This window comes from Ciconia boyciana, chromosome 8 (genome assembly GCF_034638445.1).
Source record: "Ciconia boyciana chromosome 8, ASM3463844v1, whole genome shotgun sequence".
Taxonomy (NCBI): Eukaryota; Metazoa; Chordata; class Aves; order Ciconiiformes; family Ciconiidae; genus Ciconia; species Ciconia boyciana.
Window position 1 is genome coordinate 30154844 of NC_132941.1, and position 14868 is coordinate 30169711.

Below are 14868 nucleotides of genomic sequence, written 5' to 3' on the forward strand. Positions count from 1 at the left end.
CGCTCCCCTCTCCTGCTGTTTCAAACTCCGAGCGTTTTTCCCCACAGCCTCTGTGACGGGGTAGAGGGCAAACGGTGCCAAGTGTGCAGAATCGACAGACAGCAACTGGCAAGTGCGAGCACCCCCATGGCCACCAGAGCCCCTGTGCCCACAGAACACTCTCGAGGAAGAGTGCTGAGGGGCTTGATCTCAAATTTTTCAGAAAAAAAAAAATTTTTAGAACCAGATTTTTTACTCGAGGGCTGCTGAACAGGCAGGGCGCAGTTAACTACATGTTTAGAAGAGCATTGATCTCCCACAGGGCCGAGTTTCCAGTGAAATGCTCACCCCTCAAGACACATATGGCATTTAACAGCAGGAAAATGGCAGCAGCTGGTTTGCTGGGCAAAAAGAAAAATCTTCAAAAAAACCCAGTCATTTCAGCAAACGTGATTTTTAGCCATCCTCAAAGTCAGGCTGCTTTATCAAAGAAGAAAGACAAAGAGAAATGTCTAACAGGCTTTTACTTTTTGATAAAAATCAGCTCAGTCCCATATCTGTATCAGAGGTTAATTAATCAAGTGACCTGTTAAAATCATGTCCCCGGTTTCCATTCTTAAACCAGTTGTTTCTCTTGAAGCCACTGTCACTTTGCCTCCCGTTTCCGAACCTGGAGAACCCTCTTCCTGCCTCCTGGGGATACTCTTCCAGCTCAGGCAATTCCTTTGCCACCGACAGTTGCCAGCGCCTGGTGTCCCTCCACTGTTCCTGAAACAAGACCAATGTCACGAGACTTTATGTGCCTGCAGGTGTGTCCAAGGTACCCTACATCATTAAAAGCAACACTGAATGCAAAGGCATTTCCAGACAATTCCCACCCTCACAAAAATAGGTCGTCAGATCCCTCTTGGGAGACAACTCACAGTCCTGTGACAAGGAATAAACGATCACAAAGGGACAAGAGGGAGTGAGGTCGACAGAAAACTGGTTAACTCTCAAATACACTGGCAAGGTCAAAACCCAGAGTAGCCAAAGAACATATGATTTTGTTTAATAAAATCAGGTAATATAATGAGAACTGAATGAGAAAGAGGCATGACAGGGTATTCTCTAACGACTGTGCTGTGGTCTATGCAACATCCTTATTAAAACACAAACCTTATCCTAACAAACCACCCTATATTCAATCCTATATATGGCAATCACCAAATTCCAAATCACCAGGTTCCAAAGCCAATTCTGGCTACAAAAACATACCTGTATGTTACTCAGTTCGCCAACAGGGATATCAAAGCACACCCCCTATAACAGGGAAAAAAAAAAAAAAAAAAAAAAAAAGAGGCATTTGCTTTCCAAAGATATATCCAAGAACAGAGACACACAACACCAGATAGGCAGCACCTGCAACTGCTCATACACACTAACTGTAGAAACCAGAAATGACAGAAAGCATGGTCTTTTGGGGGAAGCTTTTTATAAGCTGAAGAAAAAAAGGCAGTTAAAACACAAAAGCTCAAAACAAAATGCAGATTCAAATGCTCTGTGCTGACAGCAGCATTGCCTGCAATCAGCCTGTCTGTTTGAAAGTAAGACAGACATTATCTGGCACCACAAGCTCTCTGAGAACATGCTTGCACAGGAGATGAGTGTCAGGAGCCAGGCTGACAGTCAGGTGAATTCAGTCAGTCACTGCCCTTCTCTACAGCTGTCTTTTCAATGCAGTGGCATATAGTGTTAGCACAAGTTTACAGTGAAAGAATAAAGGTCACAACAACCACTCCCACTATATACATATTTCTGATGCCCTCTTTTTATTTTAGGAGATAATTCTTGCATTATCATTTAGGAGCAATGTCTCTATTCAATTAAGTGTCTTTTAAAATACTCAACTAGCTGTAAGGTTTTGGTTTGGTTTGTTTGGGTTTTTTTAGTGTATACATGGACAGCAGTTACAGGGGGCCTTATGATAGGTTATGATTTTCTGAGAAATGAGATTGAGTAAGAATAGAGTGAAGTATCAACATTTGCATACTGGTACTTCAGAACTCCTGCCTCAATCACTGCAAGAACTGGCCATGTGTGTACACACACACCCCCCCTTCTTCCCCAAGGTTGGGCCATCTTACCATCTTCCCCTTGAGGAAACGCATTGCAGATACTTTGGCATCTAGTTCCTCACCAAGCTGTTCTTTTAGTCCTCGCCAGGCATAGCTCATGGTACGCATTTCTATTGAACACTTTAACACCATGGTCACAAAGCCCTTCAGGAAACAGACAGAGAAAAACATTTACAAGACTAAACTTGGCTGGACAGCCTGTAACTCACTAACTAATGAACTATGCAATAACTTGTTATTGTAATGTAGTATTTAATCCTAAGAAATCAGCTTCCCAAAAGTGAAGCAACTTGTAAGAAGCTGAAGCATCCATCTAACCTAGGATTACCCATTGATATAAAGGCCAATAGCATTTCTGTATTTTAGCCAGAAGCAGACACACATTTATTCAATACATACAGAAAGTTACTGCTAGAAAAGGGGTAAAAAAACCACAAACTGATACAAGCACAGTCCAGTCACAGGCTATTTCCAAAATTGTGTTACCACGCAACAAAATGGGCCAAGTTTTCCCTAAATGCATCAGGAAAAGGAACAGCTGTACTTTTCCTCTGTCAAGATCTCTTTGAAATCAGGTAATGACATGCTAGACTTACTTAAAATATTACAGAAATGTAAAAGCTTCCTGGGAAGGGAAAACTACAATAGCATGAACCAATCTATTATCTTGTAAAATGTCATTAGTTAAACTCTCTTAGAGCATCAAAATCTTCTGTCACTTAGATCTCTGGAGAAATTCTTTTACCTCTCATTACAAGAAACTTTACTAACTGATTTTGAGTTTCTCTGGTTTCCTGTAGAGTGCCAGCAAGAGCTGATTTCAGTTAAGGAACAAGCAACAAACCAGAAGCTGGGGATAACAGCTATTCAGAAATCCTACTGAAAGAGCCTGAGAAGAAGGTGCCACACTTGGACTGGACGCAAGCAATTCATTTATCCATTCTTGTTAACACAGATGTAATGTTATTTACCGCAGTTGAGTTGAGTAAGGAGCGCTGCTGTATGTAAGACGCCCCAGAAATATAGGCCAGAGCTGCAGCCAGGGCAGCAACTGCCCCTTTTTCGTCTATGAGCTCTTGAGCAGATTTTCTGAAGTAGTCTACTGCAGAAGGTGGAATGGCCTCCAACAACCTACATGGTGACAACAAAAGTTTAAGAGATTAGCAAAGGCCAGTGTGAAGTGCAGTCATGTTTAAGACACAGACTTCAGACAGCTTTCAAGATTAACAAATTATCTCTAAAAGCCTTTGCTATCATGCTCATGCTTCATTACCCCTCATTTAACTTAACACCTTCAGGATGCTGAATATCCACCTTCTCTGTTCATTAGGCCAAGCCTCTTGAAAGATGTATTCAAAACTGAAGATGTACAACGTGGCATGTTTGACAGCTTTGATAAAAACATCAAGGGAAGGCTCTAAAATATCAGCATTCTTACGGCCATACCCAATAATCCACAATAAAGCACTGTCAGCAAGCCCAATAATCCCTTGGTTTTCCTTCACAAGGAAAAGAAGCAAACCACTACAATGCCACTGCTGGGCTGGGGCAAGGCCCTTCTTGCTCTCAGTGCAAGCTAATTAAATTGGTTCTTTCTGGGAAAGGCAGTGAAAACAAGCTGCAAAACTGAGAACTGCTACTCCTTTAATGTTATTTTTGGTACACCAGCACATCCCACCATTTTTCAGTACGCAGTGAACCCAACACCATGCCTGTGATCTCCTTTACACTGGTCAAATCCTCGCTAATTATAATAATCTCTATCAATGCAATTTCCACCAATGAGGCAGCAAACGTAAACAGAGATGCATGGAATAAAAACCATAACCCTTGAGAATAAAACGATACAAAGAAACACAGGACACGGCTACAACACCCTCACTACTGCAGAGTAACTCCTCATTATACTAAGTATTGCTCTTTGCACAGTGCTACTGTATCATCTGAGCAGACAAAAATCAGTTTCCCCTCATGACAGTAATTCCCTGTTCTGCTATTGATTTCTGATGACATATACAAAAGCTAATTTTTGCAAGAACTCAGAGAACATTATGTTCTATGAAAAGGTCTATGTTCAAGCACACAGAGGCTTATTGATATAATCTTATGAAAACAAGTCAGTGTCTACAGGCAAAGCAGCTGACTTTTACGACATAGGCAAAGACATGCTCACATACAGGTCTGATCCCTTAAAGCTTTGCATTAACAGCATTGTTGGTAACATCTCTAGACATCTTTTAAGAACAGGCAAATAAACTTACTTTTTGGCATCGTTACTTGAAGCTTTAATTACATCTGTAGCAGAGGGAACACCTACACGCTTAAATGTAATCCCCTGAAATCAAGAAAATAAATTAAAGGTATTTTCAGCACTCTACAACTCAACCCTACCTAAGTCACAGTATTGAGACCTCTAGTTACTGTTTAGAACATCAACACAGCCTTTATTTAAGTTATTTCTAAAGCTAGAATAAAGCTTTTAAATTCCCCGCCTTTGTTAATCTGGAGCTATTTTACAGCAATTTACATGCAGATTGTAATGCAAGGGCATGGTCTCCTTCATGCATTCCTGTCACAGTCTACCTGCTAACATCAACAGAGTACTGCCAACATAGGAAAACTCGTGAGACATTACAACAGGCTGATACAAACACATTTACAAACACCAAATATCAACACTTCAGGCCTACTAGTCTATGGGACAGGAGTCCCATACTGGACTCATAAGCAGCCTATGGTTACAAAGTCTAAGACCGGCAGAGTCTTTTTAGGAGCTGAATAATTTCATTAAGCAGAGGTGTGAGGTACAACTCACCGCTTTGTGCTCAACTTGTTTCAGAAGATCTTCTTCTCTTCTCTGAAATAAACAAATGCAGATCCCAGTCCGGCCAGCTCGACCCGTACGTCCAGAACGATGGATGTAGGAATCAACATCCTTCAGAAATTCAGATTAACATGAGAAAATCTTATGCCATTTAAACTGTTGACATTTATACATTGTAAGAGAGAAAATGCAAGCTAAATTCTAATTCAGAAGCCTAAGGAGCGATACATTATGTCTCTATACCCAAACTTGTAACTCCACACAAACCACTTGGGTTTGTGTATGCTATCCTGCCCAAGGTATGCTGCCTCAGGTTTAACAAACACTACTGACATGGTTTTTTTAAATAAAAAGCTCCACTGGAGTTTCAAAAGAAGAAAAAGGCAGCAGGAGTATTTCAGAATTGTTATGAAACTCAACAATGTTCAGAAGGGATTCAGAAATGCTGAAACAATGTCAAAAGCTATCTTATTACTTTTGAGAGCAAGTAAAACCCATCACTTTTACTTTAATCAAAGCTCAAAATACAAAAGGTTAACTAGGAAATTCTAGGCCTCCATCTACAAAAAAAATCCAACTTCATTTGTAAATCAGAACATAATTCTGGTGAAACAAAGGAATAACCCACTGCTTTGCCATGAAAAAATAAATTACAATTTTAGTTTCCCCTAATGACTTACTTTTGGTGGTGAACACTGTATAACAAGGTCAACCTCAGGAATATCCAAACCACGGGCAGCCACATTTGTTGCAATCAGAACTTCAAACACACCATTTCTGAAGCCTTTTAATGTAACTTCTCTCTGTTTCTGTGGAATGTCACCATGCAATGACTGGGCATCCTGTCAGTGAAACAAACCATTAAGATGTCATTTAACAGGGGAGTCCAGGCTACAGTATCTAAAGACATTTAATTACAAAACACAAAACATTGTGCAGAGCAACAGAAAATAATTACACAGGTGATACCAAAGGAATATAAAGCATCCTACTTTGTGGTTTGATCCTTCTCTGGGACAGTAATACTCATAAGCAGTAGTTTTACCATAACATTATTTGTAGCATACCAACAGCAGACTACAATTTGCAGTCTGCCATGCCAACAAGGGCCCACTTCAGCTTCCACTTCCACTGGAACAAATGGAAGCAATTTTATTTAAGCAGTGCTTGTCAAGAGCTGGCAGGAGACTTTGCTCCATTCCCTGGGAAGCCATCCCAAAACACAGAGAAGCTGAAGTGAGGTTTTCAGGGCATTCCCAAACCCTATAGGTGATCTGAACGACTTCCACTTTTAATGAGACAAGAGACAGACCAAGTGTTTGACAAGGAGAAAGAGGCAAGTCACAAGCTCAGAATTCAAATGAGTAACATGCTAAAGCAGAACTTAATAGCGTAAGAAAAAAAACGTGTCACATACTGACACAAGAACAAATTAGTATTTAGTATCAAACAGGATTTCCACTGAAAAAAATCCAGCACCTTCCCCCACTCTCAAAAAAAGGGTGCTAATTCAAGCAAGCACAGAAAACCTGCTCGATATATCAGCTGAGGTCTGAACAAACTATTAAATGACCTTCCAAGGACAACACAGCATTCTGTTCTACCATTTAAGTTGGATTTTCCTGAATACTGACTGTTCAAAGGATAAAAGCAATTAAGAGACGGGAATCCAAAGAGCACACTAATATGAGATGGAATATGCGGTCTGTACTAGCTCCTGTTTATTACCATTATTGCTTTCTCCTGGTTATTCAACATAAGCTGCATATTTTCCATTGATCCAGTCCTGCATGATTTTAAAGCCAAAGGAATAAATTCATAATCACAACCAAGCGGGTATTTTAATTGCAAAGCTCTACTTTTAGAAACAGCTTTCGTAAGTCTTAAAACCACCCACAGAAACAACTTCATCCGCACAGTTGCAACCTCATACTTATTTCAGGGCATTCAACCCCTGAATATCCATAACTGCTGCTTTCTGTTCAGACCCCAGTACCTGTTTGAGTGAAGCGTTCATAGCCAGTTCATTTGCTTCCTTTTTGGTCTCACAAAAGACAATGGTCCGCCCATGGCTGCCACTGTAGACTTGAATGATATCCCCAAGAACTCCTGCTCTCTGGGATGAGCGACACTGTATAGCCAAGTGCTGTTTGGGAAAGAAACATGATAAGCATCTATGTTAAATCTAAGCCACGCACAGGACAGACAAAATGAACACAGATTATTTTTTTTAAAGCTTGGAAACTACTGCCCCCATATGAAAGCTTTGCTTAAAAAAATTTGTGTGTCAATCATGTGAAAAGTCATTCCACACCCCCATTTGTAAAGTCAATGCAGAACCCATCTCATCCAGGCCACATGCTCTCAGGACCTGCACCGCTCTCCAGCAGAATCACTCACTTCCACAGTCGTGGCAGTTCTTTGAGTTTTCTTTCCAATCAGGTCAATCTGTTCATATTCATCTTTCATGTATTTTTTTGCTACATCATATACCCATCGTGGACAAGTTGCAGAAAACAGCAGCGTCTGGGGCTTGTTCTCAGAACCTGGAAGGAAAGGCCACTGATTTCAGTCATCATAACAGACTCTGAAACTTGAGAACTGGTAAAAAAGCAACAGAGTCGCTCTCAAATTGAGAGGTATATATGTGCAATAAGTCAGCTACAAGAAGAAAGCTTAGAAGCAATGAAAACATTTTGAATACCCTTTAGACACTGAAGGCAAAATTACAGCAATTTTAACTGGACCAAACTGAATCCTTCATCCTGCCTGAGAAGAAATACAAGATTAATTTCTAGATCACCTGCCAAAAATGGTTTAGACTGTGCCTGAAGTCCTCCTACATATCTGAAAGAACTCTTGTCTCAATCCCTCCTTGCCTGGTCCTCCAATACTAACTAGCTGTGAACAGTATGGCTGTGTGCAAAGGAAAAAGGCAGGCTAAAAAGGACACTCTGCAGACTGGGGGGAAGAATTATATAACAAGATAGATTATCCCCAGTAAGAACAGTTTAACAAACAGTATCTTGAAAAAGTTTAACCTACCTTCATAGCTCCACAGGATCAGACAGAAAGAAACACACATTGCAAAAGAACACTATTATTTCCTACAATTTATTTTCCAGTTATGAAGGAAACTTTTAAGATTGAATCATTATGACAACTCTTCCGAAACGTATACAGATTTCCTTTCTTAGAAGATTATCTGTACTTTTTGACTGTCAGGACAAAGACCAACTCTGCAGAAATGGGAAAAATGTAACAGTCAAGTAAAAGTGACAGTGGCTGTACTGGGTCAAACTTAAGATCCATGAAGCTCATATACTCTCTCCAACAGTAGTCAAGCGCAGTTAACAAACATATGAAGAAACACTGGCAGCAACCAGCTTTTTGTGGCTCCCAGAGCCAGAAGTGATACCCTTGATTTTAGTAATTCTTGATATTTCTACTTAGAGTAATTCAAGTCACTTTTCAAAACTTTTGGCATTAGCACAGTGTGGCAAGGAATTTCACACTATTAACATAAGCTCATTCTGCTCTTTATCTGCTACCTGGTGGCTTCGCTGAATGCCCATTACAACAGAAAAGAGGAAATATTCCCTAGTTGTCAACTTTGTGTGATGACAAGCGTACAGACATCATAATCCTAACCCTATGCTCAGTCTCCTCTCTCAGGATGAAGAACACTAGGGCTTAGGGAGCTGGGTTGGGTTTATTGCTTTTTGCCTTTTTTCCCCCACCTCCCAGAGATGCCACTCCAGCCCTTCAGCCATCTGTCACCTTGCTTTGAACCTTTTCCAACTCTCCTTTACCCTTTTCTCTGAGGTCCAACACTAGCATTGCACAAAGGATTGAAGTTGAGGGTGCACCAGCAGTTTTTCAGAGTAGCATGAATGTGTTTTCTGCATTGTCCTCTATTCCTCTCCTGATGTCAGAATTTACCTTTTTTATAAGCAAATCCTAAGATTTCTTCCACTTGTTCAGCAAAGCCCATGTCTAACATGTGATCAACTTCATCCAAAACAACATGCTTCACGCTGGAAAGTTCCAGCTTGCTATTCTGAATGTGGTCTTTGATCCGTCCAGGAGTTCCCACTAGAATATCAATGCCACTTTTAAGGAGATCAACTGGAAGAAGAGACAGAAAAACAAGGACAGTGTCAGAATGCTAAGAGACAACAAGGTAAAAAGCTAACACTACACAGCAACACTTCTAATTCTAGAATGAAAAAACTACTGCCCTTCACTTTAATCTCTGAATAAAGCACTACGTCCAGCCCGAGTAACAAACAAGTAAGCTTAACGGTGGTCCAAGTTGCTCTGTCAGGAATACCAGCTAAACCACAAGCAAAGTTACAGTAAGATACACCAATTTCCAAGCAGCAATGAGCTGGCATTAGAAACCTCCAGAGCTTTATCACAGAAAAACGCTTTAGTTTTTCAGCTAAATTCTTTTTCACAGCTACCTCTGGAGAGAGACAGACAGAGCCACAGGCACATAAAGAGTTCTCTCTTTTCCTTGGATAGTCATCTAGTCCCAGTATATGTCCACACAAAAAACACACAAATACACAATGAAGAAGAACCTAAAAGGACCAGTCACTTTGCAGACCTACAACCATTCTTTTAAATAAAGATTTATTGGAACTAAAATAATTCAACCCAGGCTGTATGCTTCCTTTGAAAGCAATGTCATGGCTCCTGACTGAAGTGAAACTCTGAGAGGGGAAAAAAAAAAGTTTTATTCATTGAATGCATTTGGAGAAAGTAAACTCCAAAACTAAGGAGTGTTTACTTACGCTGTGCTTTATACGGAGTTCCTCCATAAAAACAAGCCACTGACAGTTTCCTGGTGAGATTCCTGAAGTCTTTGGCTACCTGGGTGGCCAGTTCCCTGGTTGGAACAAGAACCAGCACCTGGAGGGAGTGAAAAGAGACAAAAATGCAGCTGTGCTTGGGAGAGGGTGCTAGGAGAAAAGGGTTTTACTCCATGTCAAACAGCTTGTACACCCATTCTTATTCTACACTTGTTACAGAGGTGCCCACAGCTCCCCAGTATCCCAGGAATATTTCCTGACACCTGAAGCCTGCACATCACAGCCTCATAGCCAGCAAGACGAAACAAGGCAAAGCATTACAAGATAACCAAGATGTAGAACACTGATTTTTTTTTTTCTTAAGTTAATGCCAGATAAAACAGACACTTCGGTAACATTACCAAGGACAAGGAAGGTGCAGTTTGGCATTAAAGGACAGGAACAGTCACTAAACAATTTGGAGTAGTAAGATCTTAAAAGATACACAGCATGACACACTCTAGCCATATATCCTCTTTCTCCACCTACCTGCCTTCCTCCAGCATCTACCCTTCCCTCTGCCATTTTCTTTTAAGAATGAAATGATAAAACAAAGAGCTGAATTCTTCTCTAGAAATCTTTCAGACAATAAGACTTTAAAACTTACATCACTTCTGAAGTTCATAAAATATAAGGATGAAGTAGGCAAGAAATCTGCAGACTATAACAGTTTTTCAGTCTAATGATAAATATATACACTTAATTTGCATGGGAATATGATATCTGATTACAGATATCTGATTACCAATTCCATCTCATGCTTAAGTAGAAATGTAAACACCACTTGCATCCATTAAGTTGAGTCTCCATACATGAGGGAAAAATAAAAAGCAGAAAGCCTTCAGTTATCACCATGGAATTTATAGTGAGAAACAACCTCAGTGAATGGAGACAAGTCCAGCTGACTCAACCACTACCTGAGAAGAGGCAGGGGATTCAACCCCAAAGCCACATGCTAACTTCCTGAGGACAGCAGCCTCCCAAATAAATCTCAAGGAACCCTAAAAGTGAAACGTGTTATCACTGTGATGCTGCAAAACCTCTGTCACATTGTAGTTCCTGATCTGAGGAAAGCGTTCAGCATTACAAACACCAATAAAGGAGAAAGAAGTCCCAAAAAAGTCCTCAAAGCAATTACAAAATCACTTTTGAAAACTGCCATATTCTAACGTTTTGGTGTTAACCCTTAAGTGGTAAGTTACTTTTGGTGAACGGCCTCTTCTCCCGTCTTGAGAGACACTGTGAAGTTTTTCAGTCAGTGGAAGAGCAAAAGAAAAGGTTTTCCCGGTTCCTGTTCGAGCTTGAGCAATTAGGTCTTTGCCGTCATATATGGGCTGAAAAGTCTTCACTTGCACAGGGAACAGGTATTTTACACCTCGAGCTGTAAAATAATCCAAAGAGGTTTCATTAAAAGGTGCTGATTCTACTGCAAGCTGAACAATTAGAAGCCCTCATGTATAACTAGCCCGAATATGTAGGACGCATCATGTCAAATCCTGTACACAACAGAAGGTGCAAGTTAGAAGAAACACGTATCTGTGTGTTTTCTCTCCTACTCTAGATCAAAAAGTATTCCCCCTTAAACACACAGCTGAGTATTCACAATTAAATGAAGCCTTCTTTATGATGTTTGGCATATGACAACCGGAGGGAAGGAAGAAAAAAAAAAAAACCACCCCAAGCTTTTTCTGATAAAGCCCAAGATTTTGTGGTAGCTTGGTTTTGAGGGCAGGGGAGGAGGTGAGGGTGTTTAAGATATTCTAAAACTTGAGAGAGATTTTGCACAGTGGAAGTGAAATAATCCATCCAAGAGAAACTTCTGAGCAAGGAAAATGTAAAGCAACTAGGAGAATTTTGTCTGGGAAACAAGAATCGCACAGTTTCCCCAACACAGAGAACAGTAAGAACTCTAAAGTGGTTACATCCACAATAAAACTAATCTAGAAGAGATATGAAAATGCCCAAAAGTATGAGAATAATCAGAGACAATCTGTTCACAGGAGCCAAACAGTCCTCATATAGGAAACACCATTACACTTATTTAAGAAGTGATATTGTAGACAGCAGATACCGGAATTAAAATAAAGACACACAGTAAGTAAAATGATGCTGATGAGAAGAAAAACACTGTCTCTAGAATGTACGTGTAGGAATAACCACACTACAAAAGAATAAACTTGCCTTAAAATGACAGAACTTGAAATGGAATAAAACAGAAACTCTGTTCCTACTAACAACAGTAGATTCTTTGAACCTACAGTGACCGCTCATGTGCGTGTTCTTACTCCACAATAAACGTAAGACAATTTAGGACAATTTACCCTTGCTTTCTGTCTCTGCTTGCATGTGTAACAGAGTGCAATTCTGGACAAACATTTACAGAAATTTTTTCTGCCACATTAACTAACCTTTGAGAAGGTTGATGGTGTTTTGGGAGAGAGGAAAATTGGAGAAGGCGCCTTCTTTTGCTTCTTCTGTCAGCTCCTAACAGGATAAAAGAAAAACAAACAAACAACTTATTACCCCTAGGAGATGAGCAAATAATGTACCCTACACAGGCACACAAGAAAAGCTGTGCATTTACTTTATCACTGCAGTTTTACCAGCTACCTCCTTTCTGTTTAAACAGGAAGAAAACCCTTGTGATGCAGGTACTTCACAAACAAAAATGTCATCACAGCATAAAGTTGGAAACTTGAATCCAGCCACCCTGTATTAGAAGACAAGACACACTGACACCAGCTGCACCAGTTAGCGTGACAGAATTCCTACAAGCGAATCCTGGTTTTACATCAGTCGTTACTTAAGACTTCCTGCCAAAGGTCTTCCTGCTCTTGTTACCTGCAACAACTTGTTCAAAACCACGACTACTGCTATCTCATCTCTAGTTCAGATATACCTGCGCCACCTTTTAAGACCCATGGCAAACGAAAGGGAACAACTGCCCCTTCCATGTGATCTTACTGCATTGTGCACATATGCTTGGCAAGTCAGGAAAGGGAAACTACATGTTAAAAATCTTAACTGGAGTCCACTGAAATAATAAGAAAACTGTTTTTCACAGCAAAACATATTTGATTTCCATTCACTGTGTGAAGCAGGAATTTCCCTCTAAATCACACCTACTCAGTACATCATGCAGACAGCTTCTCCACTTTGCACACCGTTAGATACTTAGAACTCACTATTTAGCTTCTACTTCAAGATCTGAGAGATCACATCATTACACTCAATGTACAAAAAGCATTCTCTTGATCCACATTCCCATCTTAAACGCAAGAGAGAAAACTACCCACAGAAGGCCCTATGCAGGGGAAGGTAAGCTGAGGGATCCTCTTGCACATGTGTGCAAGGCCAAGGGTGAAATCTGAACAGGAAGAACTCCAGAAGCAGGAACTAATGAGGATAACCGTGACCTTCCCTTACAGGACACCTTGCCAAATATTTCTTCAAAGAGCCTGCCAGGAGAGAAAGCGCTGTCACAGCACAAAGCAACGCACATTTCTAAGACAGTGACTGCCTGTGCAGCAGGGAGAAACCCTTGCACTGCAGGACACAAAACAAGTTGCCATACAAAGACGAGCGAGCACATGGACACTGCTTCCTGCTAGCTAGCCTCCTCCACTGCAGGATAAGCTACTCCAAACGGCTTGGCATATATCACGAGGGGGAAAGCACAGGGAGAGACGGCTGACACGTGCTGGTGCATGTACTGCTGTGCTTCACTCACCCACCCGCAGCTTGGGCAGAAATGGGCATGGTGCTGGGCACGCTCCCCGATGCCCAGGACCAGGTGCTGTAAATCTAAGGGGAATGGTGGCAAACACTGCCTACAACAGCAGCCTAACGCTCCCACAACCCTCACTCCGCAAGTCCCCACGCAGCGCCCAGTATGCGTTATTAAGCCCACTCATTACCAGTGGGACTTTAATTAAGCGAGGCACGGGCTCTGCTGGCAGAGCGTTACTACCTCTGCGTCGCTGTCCTGCTCTCCAGCGGCTGCATCGCCGGACGCACTCTGGGCTGCCGGAGACGTCACATCGTTGCTTACAGCAGAGCAAGATTTCGCTGTATGCTCAGAGCCATCGCTCTCTCCAGCCAGACAGTTGCTCTTCTCCTTGACTTTTTTTGTCTTCTTGGGCAGAGGGGGCTCAAGGTCACCGTCGCCCAGCCCGCTCTCCTCGGGCTGGGCCTGCTCGCCCTCGGCCTTACCGCGCCGCTTCAGCCTCTCCCGCCGCTTCAGCTTCTTCTCCTGGGTCCCCTCCTGCCGAGGGAAAGCAGGCGTTACACGGAGGAACCGCCTCCCTCGCCCGCCCCCTCCGACCACGCGCTGTTATTCGGCTTTAACGCCTGAACCCCCGTGCCCGGGGCCCCCAAGCCCGCGCCGGGGCCGGACCGGGCCATACAAAATGGCCGCCCCCACGGCGGCACGTGGCGCACAGCCGCTCGCTCCCGCTCTCACCTTGGCTTTCCTCCGGCGGCCGCGGCGGAGGGACTCGTCGCCCGCCGGCGCCTGCGGCTCGGCGGGGCTAGCGGCGGGGCCGGCGGCGGGCATGGCGGCCGGCTGCTCCCCAAGGAGGTGTGCGGCGGCGCTGCCGCCCGTCTCGCAGCGGCGGCCCCAGGACCCGCGCCCCGCCCCGGCGCGCAGGAAGTGAGGCGCGGCGCCGAGGACGGCCGGCGGGCGGACCGGGCCGCGGGGCAGCGCCGCCGCCAGCAGCAGCAGCAGCGGGCTCGCCCCGGGGCCGGACAGCCAACCTAGCCGCCGCCGATCGCTGACCGGCGCCGCCGCCGCCCGGGCCACGGGGACGCCGAGCCGCGCCGCGCGGCCCCACACGCCGCCCATGCAGCCGCTGCGCCGCCGGCCCAGCCCGCCCCTTCCGCCGGCGCTGCCCCGACGGTCCCTGCCTCCGGCTTCCCCCGCGCCCGCGACGCCGCGTACCGGGCCCTGACCGCGCCACCGCGTCCTCCCCTCACGGAGCTCCTGCCGCCACGCTTCAAAATCCAGTAACCAAGTTGCTGCACCCCACGCATCTATACCGGCAGAACAATACTTACCATCTGTAATAACGCATGTAAATGCTTCCTATATATA

General features: G+C 43.3%; 1 protein-coding gene across 2 annotated transcripts; it reads right to left on the reverse strand.

The window, feature by feature from the left end:
- Positions 1-485: 485 nt before the first annotated feature.
- LOC140655218 (nucleolar RNA helicase 2-like) lies at positions 486-14652 on the reverse strand. Of its 2 annotated transcripts, XM_072869384.1 has the most exons (15): positions 14239-14651; positions 13747-14040; positions 12185-12260; positions 10979-11157; positions 9720-9837; positions 8863-9048; positions 7321-7466; positions 6917-7066; positions 5601-5762; positions 4912-5031; positions 4358-4431; positions 3068-3227; positions 2106-2240; positions 1237-1281; positions 486-747 (listed from the first exon to the last, which is right to left on the reverse strand). In XM_072869384.1, exons 1-15 carry the CDS (start codon positions 14617-14619, stop codon positions 553-555), a joined length of 2421 nt encoding a protein of 806 aa, XP_072725485.1. In that variant the 5' UTR covers positions 14620-14651; the 3' UTR covers positions 486-552. The 2 variants fall into 2 exon arrangements, with proteins under 2 accessions (XP_072725485.1, XP_072725486.1); XM_072869385.1 differs by lacking the exon at positions 1237-1281 and having other exon boundaries at positions 14239-14652.
- Positions 14653-14868: the final 216 nt, after the last annotated feature.

Coding starts and splice junctions, on each gene's coding strand:
- LOC140655218 (XM_072869384.1), bottom strand. CDS start 14,619: ATGGGCGGCGTGTGGGGCCGCGCGGCGCGGCTCGGCGTCCCCGTGGCC. Junction 11,158..12,184: donor CACCATCAACCTTCTCAAAG/GTTAGTTAATGT, acceptor ATTATTTTACAG/CTCGAGGTGTAAAATACCTG. Junction 2,241..3,067: donor CCTTACTCAACTCAACTGCG/GTAAATAACATT, acceptor TGTTTCCTGAAG/GGCTTTGTGACCATGGTGTT.